Source organism: Pan troglodytes, chromosome 1, assembly GCF_028858775.2.
Source record: "Pan troglodytes isolate AG18354 chromosome 1, NHGRI_mPanTro3-v2.0_pri, whole genome shotgun sequence".
Classification (NCBI taxonomy): domain Eukaryota; kingdom Metazoa; phylum Chordata; class Mammalia; order Primates; family Hominidae; genus Pan; species Pan troglodytes.
Window position 1 is genome coordinate 192092954 of NC_072398.2, and position 16396 is coordinate 192109349.

At 42.8% G+C, this 16396-nt stretch overlaps 1 protein-coding gene across 1 annotated transcript in view; it reads left to right on the forward strand.

The window, feature by feature from the left end:
* The window catches only part of RHBDL2 (rhomboid like 2), a 43438-nt gene extending 28919 nt beyond the window's left edge, over nt 1-14519 (forward strand). The window contains exons 5-8 of the mRNA XM_001170361.6: nt 4241-4341; nt 7090-7150; nt 12305-12366; nt 13646-14519. Coding sequence (XP_001170361.2) covers nt 4241-4341; nt 7090-7150; nt 12305-12366; nt 13646-13825 — 404 coding nt within the window. The 3' untranslated portion in view covers nt 13826-14519. The remainder of the gene's footprint in view (nt 1-4240; nt 4342-7089; nt 7151-12304; nt 12367-13645) is intronic.
* Nucleotides 14520-16396: the final 1877 nt, after the last annotated feature.

Here is a 16396-nt window from a genome sequence, read left to right on the forward strand (position 1 = left end):
TGGGATTATAGGTGCACACCACCATACCCGGCTAATTTTTGTATTTTTAGTAGAGAAGGGGCTTCACCATGTTGGCCAGGCTGCTTTTGAACTCCTGACCTCAAGTGATCTACCCGCCTTGGCCTTCCAAAGTGCTGAGATTACAGGCCTGAACCACCGATCCAGGCCATAAATACTTTTTAGATTTGTTCTGTAACTCAGTTATGTTACTTGAAAGCAGTTTGATTCTTTTTGGTAAGATGGTAATTATTCCCACCACTGGACCCTTTTGTGTACTCTAAGCATTGCCCCATTAATTATGGCATTTTCCAGTACACATCCCCACACTGCTTGCAGGAAAGGACCTAGAGAAAAGTCGTAGGGCAGAAAAGCAGCGGAGGACGGCCCTGGATTTGGCTTATCAGTCCTTGGGGCCCTCCTGCCCCAGGAAGGGCAGCGAGGACCATGGTGTTGCCGCCATCATTATCACCCTGGCCATGAGATTGCAGGACTGGGGCAGACCCAGAGGAGGACTGGAAGGGCCAGAGTCAGCCAGGAACACAGCAGCTCAGCTCTCGGCTGCTGGCAGGTGGCCTTGATGGCTTTTCAAAGGCAATCACTCCACCCAGGACAAAGCTCATTTTTCTCTGGGGCAAAACACATTGGTTCATTTGTTCAGTTCATTAATTCAACCAGTCTGTTTCTAAGGGAAACCTGGCTGTGGCCAGTCCTGCTCCCACATCCCTAGGTGCCCAGTGTTCCCAAGGGACCTGAATTCCAACCCCAGTTAGGAGTTCAGGGGTCAGCATCCCCATGCCCCACATGCCTGTTAGGGAGGACAGTGAAGGCTGAGCACTCTTGGGCTCACCAAACACCAGCATTGAGAAACCACCCCCCATCTTCCCTAGGTAAGGTGACCTTGCAGGACAGTTCATGCTATTGGGATGGTCTGGGTAAGGTGGCCACGAGGGCAGGGGACCAAGGTCTGCCTCACCTTTGACCTTAGTGACATACCCATGATTGCCTGGCCCCCCTCTGGTTGTCGTCTGAGTCCCTTCTCTGGGGGTACCTGGGCCTTGCTGCACTTCCTTTGTATGCTAACTTCATCCTGATCACACTTGATTTTTCTACTGTGATTTCTTTCCAATTTCTTCATCAAGTTAAAAATTCTGTATTGAGAGCAGTTTCCTACATTACCTCAAATCCTGTTCAAACAAGGATTATTCCTAGAAGTCAGAAAGGAGGGAAAACAAGCTTAGTCACAGAAGACTACTCCATACTTGAGCTTCTGTTTCAAGGGAAGTGAGTAACTGGTGGTGGAGCCCTGCCCCTCTGCAATGTGTGGTTTTGTCCTGATATATTTTAAGATTGAGATGTAACTTACCTGTCATAAAATGCCCAGACTTATGATGTGTCGAAACAAAAGAGTTTTCCAGTACAGAAAGTTACTTAGCCTCTCTGGTGCTGTGTAAGAAACAGGTAGTCTTCCCACTTCATTTTTGGTGGTTCTTTCCTTGGCTTGGGTAATTTCCTTGCATGCTCCTTTCTGGAGTTTTCTGTATGCAGCTTTCTGCTCTCTGGTACCCTGTCCTGTAAACTCTAGCAGTCCAGATCTATCTGGACTCTAAACTTCATCTCATCAACTTAAAGTTTGCTAAGATCTGCCTGGGTTCCTGCTTCATGCGCTGTATTCTGTAATCTCCCTCAAGGTAGTACCTGGGCAATCAGATAACTCATCTATTAATAACTGATTCCCTGTCTCTAAGGGTTTACTGGTTTTGTTTTCTGATGTCTAGTATCTTGAAGACCATTCTTTCCTATATGTTGTCTAGTGCTTTTGGCTTTTTCAAGTGAGACAGCAAATCCTATTCTTGTGACCTTATCATGGTCAGAAGTAGACATTTGTATCTATTTTAAAAATAAATTTCTCATATGATTATGATATAATCACCCCAGCCCTAGTCTATAGGTTAGCATTTGAGAATCATTGCTCTAAGTTGCTCTGGACTACTTCTTTGTTTTTTGAGACAGAGTCTCATTCTGTCACCAGGCTGGAGTGCGGTGGTGCGATCTCAGCTCCCTGCAACCTCTGCCTCCCAGGTTCAAGTGATCCTTGTGCCTCAGACTCCCCAGTAGTTGGAATTATAGGCATGTGCCACCACAGCCAGCTAATTTTATTTTTTTTCAATTTTTTTGAGACAGAGTCTCACTCTTGTTGCCCAGGCTGGAGTGCAGTGGCGCCATCTCAGCTCACTGCAACCTCCACCTCCAGGGTTCAAGCTATTCTCCTGCCTCAGCCTCCCAAATAGCTGGGATTACAGGTGTCTGCCACCATGCCCGGCTAATTTTTGTATTTTTAGTGGAGATGGGGTTTCACCATATTGCCCAGGCTGGTCTGGAACTCCTGAGCTCAGCTGATCCACCTGCCATGGCCTCCCAAAGTGCTGGGATTACAGGCGTGAGCCACCGTGCCCGGCCTACTGGACTACTTCTCACTGATCTTCAGTCATGCATATACCTGTTTCTATGCCATTGCTTTTCCAGTTCTCTAAGTCCTGAATACCTTCTTCTCTTTTGTTTTTCTTATCCAATCCTTTTGTGTGTGGGGGTGAGGGGAGAGGTCTTCCTCTGTCACCCAGACTGGAGCGCAGTGGCACGATGATACCTCACTGCAGCCTCAAACTCCTGGGCTCAAGTGATCCTATTGGCTTAGCCTCTTGAGTAGCAAGGACCACAGGCGGGTACCACCATGCTTGGCTAATATTTTTCTTATATTTTTGGAGACGGATATCACTCTGTGGCCCGGGTTGGTCTCAGACTCCTGACTTTCTGGCCTCAAGCAATCTCCTGCCTGGGACTCCCAAAGCACTGAGATTATAGGAGTGAACCACCGTGTCTGGCCAATCTTAAAGATTCTTCAAAGTTTAGGCCGGGCGCAATGGCTCACGCCTGTAATCCCAGCACTTTGGGAGGCCGAGGTGGGCAGATCACGAGGTCAGGAGATCGAGACCATCCTGGCTAACATGGTGAAACCCCGTCTCTACTAAAAACACAAAAAATTAGCCAGGCGTGGTGGTGCGCGCCTGTAGTCCCAGCTGCTCGGGAGGCTGAGGCAGGAGAATAGCATGAACCTGGGAGGCAGAGCTTGCAGTGAGCTGAGATCACGCCACTGCACTCCAGTCTGGGCGACAGAGCGGGACTCCATCTCAAAAAAAAAAAAAAAAAAAAATTCTTCAAAGTTTAATCAAAATGCTATCTCCTCCTCCTCAGAGTAGCAAGGACTCCACCCTTCTGCTGAGAAAATCACTCCTTCCTAAGTGCTTCTACGATAAATTTATTTTTGTCATAGTAGTTGTTATATTCTGCACTTTATAATAGTTGTTTGCTCATCTTTTTGTAAAATTACTGAGGACAGACACTTTTTCTTGCACAAAATAGGTACTGTATTGTTTTGTATCATACACTAAGGAAATGAAAGAAGACCTTGAAAGGAATAGACCAAGTAATAGAACTAAGCAGTATAGAGAGAATATTTTTGTCTTTGCATAAGGTGGTTTGCAAAGCCTTGTTTTGGTCCAGTAAATCTAGGATTAGGTTAGCAATTAGGATTCATCTTGCTTGGGGAATCTGATTGGATCGTATGTTGAGAAGGATTCTGAGGGCACATTATGGCTCATTGAGAAAGATAGCTATTAGATAATAAAATGTTGGATTGTCTCAGGTATTTTGACTGAACATAGGATATTTTGCAATAATATTAGGTTGATGCAAAAATAATTGCAGTTTTTGCCCTTAAAAGTAATGGCAAAACCGCAATTACTTTTGCACCAACCTAATAGCTAACAAATATATAATACACATCAAGCAGTATTCTAAGTACAAAACATACATCAACTCATTACTTACCCTGACAATCCATTAAGGTAAGTTCTATTAATAGCCCCATTTTGCAGGTAGGGAAACTGAGACATAGAGAAGTGAACTAACTTCCTCAAGTCACACTGCTGGTAATTCTGGCTCCAGACGATTCTGCCATTGTCACTGCTATGTTGCTGTTCTAATGAACATTCCATGTTTTCAGAAACACTGTGGTAGTTAGCATATACAGCTATGCTTCTATGGTATGAAAGGGGCAAAATAGATTTGTTGCTTGCTAATGTGATAATAGACCAGACTTCCCAAATGTCTACCTTAGATTAGAAAGATTTATCTTTCCTGATCCATATAGTCATGTCTGATCCTTTGTGTTTTATTTCTTTAGGGTCCCTTGCCAGCTCCATCTTTGACCCACTCAGATATCTTGTGGGAGCTTCAGGAGGAGTCTATGCTCTGATGGGAGGCTATTTTATGAATGTTCTGGTGGTAAGAACCATGGGGATGGAGTCCACGAGTCTCTTAAAAAAACAGAAAACAGTAACTCTTCTTTGTTTCAACGAACCTTCATTTATCAATATTTACTGAGCACTCAATTTTCTGAGAATTGTATGGCAATGCCATTTTGTTTCCTTTCTTTTCTTTCTTTTTTTTTGAGACAGAGTCTTGCACCATTGCCCAGGCTGGAATGCAGTGGTGTGATACTGGCTCACTGCACTTCTGCCTCCTGGGCTCAAGCAATCCTCCCACCTCAGCCTCCTAAATAGCTGGGACTACAGGTGTGGGCCACCATGCCTGACTAATGTTTTTATTGTTTGTAGAGCCAGGGTTTCGCCATGTTGCCCAGGCTGGTCTCGAACTCCTAGGCTCAAGCGATCTGCCCACGTTGGCCTCCCAAAGTGCTGGGATTACAGGTGTGAGCTGCTGCACCTAGCTTCCTTTCATATGTTATCATTTTTTTTCTCATTTCAAAAGTAATGAGTACAACATAAAATTTTAAATAAAAAAGTAGAAAGTTAAGGTCCTCAATATAGTATCTGTTAACAGTTGGGTGGGTGGTGAAAGACGTTGTTGACAGTTTTATATATTTTTTTCAGCCCTTTTTATTTATTTATTTTTTTAAAGGAAACCAAGTTTATTAAGAAAGTAAAGGAATAAAAGAACGGCTACTTCATAGGCAGAGCAGCCCAGACCTTTTTCTACATGTATTCAAAATCCTACCGATGTTAATCTTACAACAATGACACCACCGTTATATTGTTCTGCATTTTATCATAGAGCATCCTGACCATCTACCCATGTCAGTGCTTAGAAATCCTCCCAGCTTAGAGCTGCTCCCTAGCATCCTCTATATAGATGCACCATGATTTATTTAATGAATCTCTCATTGAAAAAAATTTGGGGTGATTCCTGCTTTTCATGTTTACAAGTAATGCTATAAGAGATGCCCTCGGCCGGGTGCGGTGGCTCACGCCTGTAATCCCAACACTGTGGGAGGCCAAGGTGAGTGGATCATGAGGTCAAGAGATCGAGACCATCCAGGCCAACATGGTGAAACCCCGTCTCTACTAAAAATACAAAAATTAGCTGGGTATGGTGGTGTGTGCCTGTAGTCCCAGCTACTCGAGAGACTGAGGCAAAAGAATGGCTTGAACCTGGAAGGCGGAGGTTGCAGGGAGCTGAGATCATGCCACTGCACTCCAGCCTGGCAACAAAGCAAGACTCTGTCTCAAAAAAAAAAAAAAGAAAAAAAGAAAAAAAAGAAAAGAAATGCTCTTTTACATTTATCTTTTTGCATTTGTGTAAATTTTTTTTTGTAGGATAAATTTCTAGGCCAGGCATGGTGGCTCATGCCTGTAATCCCAGCACTTTGGGAGGCTGAGGTGGGCAGATCACAAGGTCAAGAGATCGGGACCATCCTGGCCAACGTGGTGAAACCCCGTCTCTACTAAAAATACAAAAATTAGCTGGGTGTGGTGGCACGCCCCTGTAGTCCCAGCTACTCTGGAGGCTGAGGCAGGAGAATCGCTTGAACCCGGGAGGTGGAGGTTGCAGTGAGCCAAAATTGTGCCACTGCACTCCAGCCTGGTGACAGAGTGAGACTCCATCTCAAACAACAACAACAACAACAACAACAACAACAACAAAATTCTAGGTAGAAAAGTGTAAAGCAATTATAAAACTGTTCCAAATATAGAAATCACTAAGAAAAGTGGTTTTTTCAACTTTGGATTGCAACCCATTAGTGGTTGTAGACTCACTTTAAGGAACTGTGGCCAAAAGTTAAACCCAAGAAAAAAAAAGTCAGTGTTATTGTTTGATTTATGTGTGTACTGGGTTGTTATGTAAATTATTTCTTACTGTAGGTCATGGTCACAAGAGTTTGAAAATAATTGATTTAGAGTAAACATGCCTATTTCAGCATCTTTACTCCTTGGGAAGAGAGTTACTAATTTGAAAGGGAAGGGACAAGTAATTCAATAAATTATATTAGAAATGTCTCACTCAGCAGTTCGCCACTGACGCATAAGGGACCCAAAGCTAAAATCCAACAATGAGCCAGGTGTGCTGGAATGCACCTGTAGTCCCAGCTACTCAGGAGTCTGAGACAGGAGGAAGGCTTGAGTCCAGGAGTTCGAGGCTGCAGTGAGCTATAGATTGCACCACTGCGCTCCAACTTGGGTGACAGAGTGAGACCCTCCCTGTCTTCTACCTCCCCTCACAGAACCCCCCAAAGAGCGCCCCCAAAAGACCCTGCAATAATTTTTGACGAATATTTTCAATGTTTTTGAAATTACCTCAAAAATTAAGGTAATACTCAAATCTCAGTTAAGTCTTTGCTAAATACTACTGGGAAAGAGGATGAAGAAACATCAAATGAATATTAACCAAAAATCTTATGAATATTTCATCAATCTTAGTTTAACAGCATTTATTTATCTATTTATTTATTGACATGTTAAATGCTGATTTTATATTACTTTTATTGAGATTATTTCTGGCTAGCAAAGTTGTGTCATTTATATTATTAAATTAAATGTCTTGTCATTTTATTCTCCAAAGTGCATTGTACTTCCCAAATACATTTAAAAACTCGGCTGTGACACTCATGCTTTGTTTTGCAAATATTTGATACTGGAAGATTATTTCAAATGAAGAGCAGATGAAGAGCGAGTAGAGTTGAGGTTTCATTTGTCCATAGATAGCTTATATAATTATTATTTATCTCTTTTTAAGAATTTTCAAGAAATGATTCCTGCCTTTGGAATTTTCAGACTGCTGATCATCATCCTGATAAGTAAGTGTGTTTTGTGAATACTTCATACTGTCCAAGTGAAAATAAAATATAGAGACAAATCTCTAAACATGTTATTTGGGAATCACAGGATTGCAATTTGGGGCATACACACAGACCTGGGAGGTCTATGGTATGTCTGAAGTACAAAAGAAAAGGCTGGGGGTTTTATTAGAAAGATAAATTTTACATATTATTTTGAAAGAAAGCTCATTGGCACTAGAGCAGCCTTTGGGAGCTGTTTGGTGAGTGATGGTAGTGGGGAGAACTAGTCTTAGACTTGTGTTGTTTAGACCTGATTCTTAGACTCAATTTGTTTTAGCAGCTATTAGGTAAAACTAGTCTTATGGTTAGAACAGGTAGTTTCGGCAGCTGGGCTTGTGGAGAATTCAATTGTTGGAGCAGTGCTATGTGCTCTGAGTGCTTTTGTCCCCTGGCCCCTCAACTCTGATTTAGCTGGGTTTGACAACAATGACCTATTTCACATAATCATCTCACATAATATTTTCACAATGTTATTGGTTTAGGCTTCAGAAGGCCTTTCCACATTTCCCAGACACTAACATGGAGAATAACTGCAAGCCTACAGTTAGAAAAAAATTGTCCACTTCACAGCACTAAGCAGAAAGAAGTAAACAAAGGAGTTTTACAGGCTCTCGTGGGTGGTTCTTAGACATGCCTACGTGATGTATTTTTGCTTTTAGTATCTTTATGGAGTAGGGGAAGCCAAGAGAATAGAGCCCTAGGCACCCCCTCTACTTGAACCACAATAGCTTCACTTATATTTTATATACTGGACTTTTTCATATATTGGAAGCTGTATGTGATTTTGTCTGCCGAGGGAAAACTTGGAAACCACTGATATAATCTCTTTTCTTCCTCAATTTCTAAATTTTCAGATTAAAAAAAAACTGATCCAGTAAGTATTGAGTGATAGCTGATAGTTGAGGATTAATGATAGAGAGTTGGGGGAGCGGGGGGCGGGTGGCAGCGGGCAACCGTTCAAGAAGCCCAGACCAAGAGGGTGACTAATGTGGCTTTTGAAATCTCCAAGCATTCTAGAATCACATGCTAAAGGAGGTTAGGAAGAATGCTGTCTGGAGAGGGGATGGAAGTGCAGCTGAGTCTGAGAGTAAAGGTAGATTCCAGATGACAGCAGGCCATAGAGCATGGAAGAAAACACGAGCAAAGGTGGGGGTGGTAACTGGTGTTGACAGACCTGCTCCAGTTGAAGTTCTCTCCACCTGGAGGGCTGTGGAAGAATGACAGACCCTGGGGTCAGACCTGAAAGCCAAGGCAGAGGTTATACCTGATAAAGCCTAAGATGTTTTTGGCTGTCCACATAGTAAGAAAACAGGATTTTGCAATTTCTATGAAGGGTTCGATTATCCCCATTACAGGAACAGAGGCAACTATGTCTGTGGGAAGGGACTCTTTCGTTTATTGACCATTTAAATATAAGAATGCTAATATTTCACTCAGATAAAATAATTCACTTGTTTATAGTTTATACTATTCTTAACTTTTTTCTTCATAACAAATTCAAAACCTAAGAGAAGGGAGAGTGAGTATCTGGGAGACAGCAGAGCCGCTGCAGGAGCTGAGCTGCCTCCTCAGTTGTTCAGGGTCACACCCAGAATCAGAGGACACATTGTTTGGGCACAGAAAGGTTGTCACCCGAGATACGGGGTCTTCAGTCAGTCTGCTTCATTTCTAAAAGTTCTTTGGCCTGGTTTACCTACTATTGAAAATGGGAAGAGTTACAACACATACCAGATTAATAAAATATAAGTGCATCTGTATTTGAAATGTGTTTCTTTGGAAATGTATATAATTTTGTAATATGTAATATGTAATGTATATAAAGTTGTAAATATTCTTCTTTTTTTTTTTTTTTGAGACGGAGTCTCGCTCTGTTGCCCAGGCTGGAGTGTAGTGGTGTGATCTTGGCTTACTGCAACCCCCGCCTCCTGGGTTCAAGCAATTCTCCTGTCTCAGCCTCTCCTGTCTACAGGTGCATGCCACCATGCCTGGCTAATTATTGTATTTTTAGTAGAGATGGGGTTTTACCATATTGGTCAGGCTGGTCTCGAACTCCTGACCTCAGGTGATCCACTCACCTCAGCCTCCCAAAGTGATGGGATTACAGCCGTGAGCCACTGAGCCCAGCCAAGTTGTAAATATTCTTCTTAATTGTAAATGGCAATTGCCCTAAAAAACATTCCTTCATCAAGCATTATGTTTGAGACCATCCTGTGAAACATAGGGAGACTCTGTCTCTACAAAAAAATTGGTCAGGTGTTGCGGTGTGGGCCTGTGGTTCCAGCTACTCAGGAGGCTGAGGTGGGAGAATTCGCTTGAGCCTGGGAGGTCAAGGCTGCAGTGAGCCGTGAACATGCCACTGTAGTCTAGTCTGGGCAGCAGAGCGAGGTTGTCTCAAAAAAAAAAATCCATATGAAGGCAACTCTTTTAAAGTAAATGTTAAATTTTTAAAGAGGACAATGGTTTGGCTTCTTGGAATAAGGGCTTATTTTCAGGTGGGAAGACATGTCTCAGTTTAGAGGCTGCAGCAACCCAGAAGAAAAGTCCCCTAGGAAGCAGAAAGAGGAAAGAGCCAGACTCAGATATAGGAAGGGGCAAGATGAGAGAAACTGGTTGGAGAAATTGACATACTAATGGTTACAAAGACTTTCTGAGAGGAGGTCTCCTATTGTGGAAGACTAAGCCAAAGTAACTGTTTCCAGTTATGTGGCAGTGTTTTTTAAAAACACTTTCCTAGACCCATGGGCATGTTATTTATGTGGACCAGGAAATGCAAATGATGATTGAAAATATGGGCCAGGCACGGTAGCTCACGCCTGTAATCGCAGCACTTTAGGAAGCCGAGGCGGGTGGATCACGAGGTCAGGAGATCTCATGGTGAAACCCCGTCTCTACTAAAAATACAAAAATTAACCAGGCGTGGTGGCATGGGCCTGTAGTTCCAGCTGCTCAGGAGGCTGAGGCAGGAGAATGGCGTGAACCCAGGAGGTGGAGGTTGCAGTGAGCTGAGATTGCACCACTGCACTCCAGCCTAGGCGACAGAGTGAGACTGCGTCTTGAAAAAAAAAAAAAAAAAAAAGGAAAAAGAAAAAAAAAAAGAAAATATTATATAGCCTCATGAATCTAGCACTTTGTGTAATAGTCATTTACAATTAAATGAATATTGAATATTTCCTCGACCTCAATTTCTGTCCAGTGACTTCAACATCAATCAATACAGTATTGAAAGGGAATCTAGTCAGAACACATGTCCTGCTGCTATTTTCCCAAAGGCAAGGACTAGGTCTTTTCATCTCCTAGGACACAGTGGCTCACTAAGTAGAGCACAGGGAATTAGGGGATGGGTGTGGAATGTGATAGCTGCAAGAGATGTTTCCAAGCACTACACATATAGGGCAGAGTTATTCTAGGCCAAGAAGTCGGAAGCTCCTTTTGCAGCGCAGATCCGACTTACTTGAAGACTGCCTAACTTCTGGCTCTCACAGTTTTATTGGAGAATATGGAATGATTTCCTTTCATGGCCTGACACCTTCAGAACTCCCGATGGTAATTACAGGCAATTAGTGTGGTGGCTGAGAGTGGAGTCTTGGTGTCTTGGTTTCTTTATGTATAAAATGCCACCATCCTTCTTCACTTCGATTGCTACAATAGTATTTTTCCAGCTGGTCTTCCAGTTCCTATTCTTGCTCCCTTATAGTCTACTTCCTATATGGCAGCTAGAATAATCTTTGTAAAACCACCAGTGTGGTTGCTCAAGCCTGTAATCCCAGCACTTCGGGAGGTCGAGGTGGGTGGATCACCTGAGGTCAGGAGTTCGAGAGTTGGAGACCAGCCTTGTCAACACGGTGAAACGCTGTCTCTACTAAAAATACAAAAATTAACCGGGCGTGGTGGCACATGTCTGTAATCCCAGCTAATCAGGAGTCTGAGGCACGAGAATTGCTTGAACCTGGGAGGCGGAGGTTGCAGTGAGCCGAGATTGCACTACTGCATTCCAGCCTGGGCGACAGAGTTGAGACTCTGTCATAAACAAACAAAATCTATCATGTCACTCCTGTGCTCAAGAGCTTTCAAAGACTTCCTATCACTCAGTAAAGGTTGAAGTCCTTACAATGGCCCATATAGACCCTACATAATCTGTCCCCTGCTACCTGTCTGACCTCATCACCCACAACCTTATCCCTAACTCTAGTCCAGAATCACCTGGAGGTCTTGTTAAAACAAAGTTGTTGGAAACAACTTTACCACAGTTGGTAGTTGGAAAACACAGCCATGGAAGTAGGAATCTGCTAAGGAGCGTACAACTCACCTTCTGAAAACAAAAACAAAAACAAAAACAAAAACAGAAAGCTGAGTCCCACCCTCAAGTTTTCTGGTTCAGTAGGTCTGGGGTGGGTTTAAGAGTTTTCATTTCTAGTAAGTTTCCAGGTGAAGCTGATGCTGCTGGTCTTGGTAAAAACCACTTTGAAAACCACTGATCCAGCCAGCTCAACTGCTTTGGTATTTTTTAAACACACCAGGCACATTCCTGCTTAGGGACTTTGTACTTGGTCTTCCCTCTCTCTGAAACACTCTTGTGTCAAATAGCAGCATGACTTGGACCCTTACCTCTGTCCAGCGTCATATTCTCAAAGAGATCCTCCTTGACACCCCTATTGGAAATCACACTCGACAACTGGCATTCCTAGTTCTTCCTCTCTTTGTATTTTCTCCATAGCACTTAGCACTATTTGACATACTGTATGTTTTACTTATTTGTTTGCCTCCCTGCCAATCACCCCCCCACACACCCCCCAACAGTTTGTCAGCTCCATGAGGCAGGGCTGTTAGATCTGTCCATTGCTGCCTATCTACCAGCTAGAATAATGCCTGACACATAGAGGACAATGAATGCTTGTTGGATGAATAAATCTGTAAAATGGGATAATGATAGTTCCTACTTCATAGGGTTGTGATGAAGATTAATGAGTTAAAAGATCTCTTAGAAAAGCACCTGTCACAGAGTTAAGTATCAATAAATGATAGCTAGTATTATTATTATTAGAGGGGAACCAAAAACATCTGGTGTACTACTGTGGAGATTCTGAGCCTTTATCAGGGTGTTTTTCCTTCTAGTTGTGTTGGACATGGGATTTGCTCTCTATAGAAGGTTCTTTGTTCCTGAAGATGGGTCTCCGGTGAGTTCAGTTTCTTTCTTTTATAAAATGGAAATTAGTTTACTGTCAAAAAGGGTTATCAAATAGGGGTTACAACGCTGTGATTTAGGGCAGCCAAATTTCCATTTGGAAGTTAAGAAAATTTTTAAGGAAATCAGACTTTTGAATTGTCCTTCCCACTTAACTCTCTCACAGCCCTGATCACTGGCTCTACTTCACTGCACCTGCCATATTGGTAGCTATTCCAAAACAGGAGAGAATGGCCAGGCGCGGTGGCTCATGCCTGTAATCCCAGCACTTTGGGAAGCCAAGATCGGCGGATCACAGGGTCAGGAGTTTGAGACCAGCCTGGCCAATATGATGAAACCCCATCTTTACTAAAAATACAAAAATTAGCTGGGCGTGGTGGCAGTCACCTGTAATCCCAGCTACTTGGGAAGCTGAGGCAGGAGAATCACTTGAATCTGGGAGGCGGAGGTTGCAGTGAGCCGAGATCGCACCACTGCACTCCAGCCTGGGTGACAGAGTGACTCTGTCTCAAAAAAACAAAAAACAGGAGAGAATGGATTTTCCTGTCCACATAGAATAAAAAGCAGTTGGTTTAGCCAGGCATGGTGGCATGTGCCTGTAGTCCCAGCTACTTGGGGAGCTGAGATGGGAGGATTGCTTGAGTCCTAGAGGTTGAGTCTACAGTGAGCTGTGATCATGTGACTGCAGTCCAGCCTGGGCGACAGAGTTGAGACCCCATTTCAAAAAACAAAACAAAACAAAAAAACAGATTGGAAAACAGCAATGAAAGATTGAGTTCTATAAATTGACAATAAAGAAAATTGACAAAAATTTCCAGTTTTGCTGTGATTTGTCTTTGAATTTGGTAGTTTCTGTTTGGGTATTTCTTGTGTATGTTATTACTTGTGTTTTAAATCTGACACCCCATGTATGTGGAATCAGATTATGCTGCTATAGAGATCCCTCATGGCAACTCAACCATTCTCTTAGTTGGCATTATATAGAATTATTTTAAATGCAATGATGATGAAGAATGAGAAACAATTTCTCTGTCTTTTGTACTCTAAGAATGGGTGAAAATGACATTTTTAAGCTTTGTATCTTTCAGAGTATCTCCTTCTCTCTGTGCACGTGGAGTTTTGTGTCTCTTTTGCCTTACCCCTAGTTCTCTAGACCTTTAAGACTCTTGTTTAACTGTGACGGTATTTGTGTTTGAATAAGAGAGATGCAACTGAAATACACAATTAGCATTGTCTTCACTTATTTCCATTTTCCCCCCTTTTCTCCCAAGGTGTCTTTTGCAGCTCACATTGCAGGTGGATTTGCTGGAATGTCCATTGGCTACACGGTGTTTAGCTGCTTTGATAAAGCACTGCTGAAAGATCCAAGGTTTTGGATAGCAATTGCTGCATATTTAGCTTGTGTCTTATTTGCTGTGTTTTTCAACATTTTCCTATCTCCAGCAAACTGACCTGCCCCTATTGTAAGTCAATTAATAAAAAGAGCCATCTGGAGGAAATAAAAAAAAAAGGAAGACTCTATGAAGAAACAGAGAAGTCTCAGCAAAGGCTAACAATTTTATATAGAGGACAAAACAGCACTAAACTCATCAGTTGCAAAGATTGCCTATAAAAGGACCTTAGGATTTAAGGAAGGGGCTTCTTAATGTAGAAAGGGAAGAAGAGAGAAAAGAAGGGTAGTAAAAACTAGAGATTGGGGCTAGGCGCAGTGGCTCACGCCTGTAATCCCAGCACTTTGGGAGGCTGAGGCGGGTGAAATCACCTGAGGTCAGGAGTTCAAGACCAGCCTGACCAATATGGTGAAACCCTGTCTCTACTAAAGAAAATACAAAAATTAGCCGGGCGTGGTGGCGTGTGCCTGTAGTCCCAGCTACTTGCGAGGCTGAGGCAGGAGAATTGCTTGAACCTGGGAGGCGAAGGTTGCAGTGAGCCGAGATTGCGCCACTGCACTCCAGCCTGGGTGATAGAGCGACACTCGGTCTCAAAAAACAAAACAAAACAAAACAAAATTAGAGATTGGGTCTTTCCCAGGCATATGGTATTCTATAAAACAGACTTACTCTCCTTGGGGGATATATTTTGGAGAATGCTTCATAAAATCTATGAATACTGTACAATGCTGATAATAAAAACTTTTTATACCTGTGTCAGACTCCTGATAATCACTTTAAAATAGATCACTGTTTAAGGAGATAGATCACTACTGTTTGAGGTGTTTTACACACTTTATTGATAATATTATCAACAACCCGGAAAGGTAGTTATTACTCTGCATCTTAGAGTAATCTTAAAGAATCCCTTAAAGGAACCCTTAAAGAATTAAGTACTTGTCTGAGGGGAGCAGAATTTAAACATAGATAATGACTTGGAAACCTGTAGTCTCCCCTATAGGTCCAACAATGTTGTGTTCCCCAAACACTGAAGGGTATCATAGGAGTACAGGAACAAACATCTATGCGGGGTACACCATGAATGGTGGAAATATCTCATAGAAGAAGACTGAGGATTTTCTGGACTGCTAGTTTAAGATTCTGATACCGTGTCTAAGATCCCAAGGAACTGGGCACTGGCTTTCTGGTGCACACTATATACCTAGACTTCAGATTCTCATCTGTGATCAGACTGTCATCCTTCGTGTGGGTCATGGCTCTCCTAGGAGTGGGTAGGATTTATTTACAGAAGGAAAAATGTCATACCTGAAAGCTGAGAAGCATGTGTCATTTTCCTGTATAGAATTCAGACTGCAGTTTATTATGTTTTTGGAAATGGTAGTTTTAGGTCATCTGAATATAGGAAATATAATTTTTTCTTTTATCATCAATGTATTTATTAAACACCCATATAAACATGTCACTGTATCTGGAAGGGGCATATACACTTAGTTAGATATAGTGAGAAAAGTTAATACTTTAGTATTTTGAGAAAAACTGATCAGAAATTTGTTTAAAAAGTTAAATTTAAGTATAAACATGGGAATATGAGTGTTTTTTTTTTTTTTTGAGATGGAGTCTCGCTCTGTTTCCCAGGCTGGAGTGCAGTGGGCTGATCTTGGCTCACGGCAACCTCTGCCTCCTGGGTTCAAGCAATTCTCCTACCTCAGCCTCCAGAGTAGCTGGGATTACAGGCATGTGCCACCACACCTGGCTAATTATTATTATTATTTTTTTGAGACCGAGTCTTGCTCTGTCGCCCAGGCTGGAGTGCAGTGGCCAGATCTCAGTTCACTGAAACCTCCGCCTCCTGGGTTCAGGTGATTCTCCTATCTCAGCTTCTTGAGTAGCTGGGATTACAGGTGGCCGCCACCAAACCTGACTAATTTATTTATTTATTTATTTATTTATTTATTTATTTATTTATTTATTTATTTTTAGTAGAGACGGGGTTTCACCATGCTGGCCAGGCTGGTCTCGAACTCCCGACCTCAGGCCCTCAGGCGATCTGCCCGCCTTGGCCTCCCAAAGTGCTGGGATTACAGGTGTGAGCCACTGTGCCCGGTCCCTAATTTTTTTTTTTTTTGAGATGGAGTTTCGCTCTTGTCATCTAGGCTAGAGTGCGATGGTACGATCTCGGCTCACTGCAACCTCCACCCACTGGGTTCAAGTGATTCTCCTGCCTCAGCCTCCTGAGTAGCTGGGATTACAGGCACCCGCCACCACGCCTGGCTAATTTTTGTATTTTTAGTAGAGACGGGGTTTCACCATGTTGGCCAGGCCGGTCTTGAACTCCTGACCTTAGGTGATCCGCCCACCTTGGCCTCCCAAAGTGCTGGGATTACAGGTGTGAACCACTGCACTCGGCTAATTTTTGTATTTTTTAGTAGAGACGGTGTTTCACCATGTTGGCCAGGCTGGTCTCAAACCCCTGACCTCAAGTGATCCACCCGCCTCAGCCTCCCAAAGTGCTGGGATTAAAGGTGTGAGCCACCATGCCTGGCCTTATGAGTGTGTTCTTGGTTAAACAAAGATTCAAACAAGAATTTAAAAGATAAAATCTCAGCCAGGTGCAGTGGCTCATGCCTATAA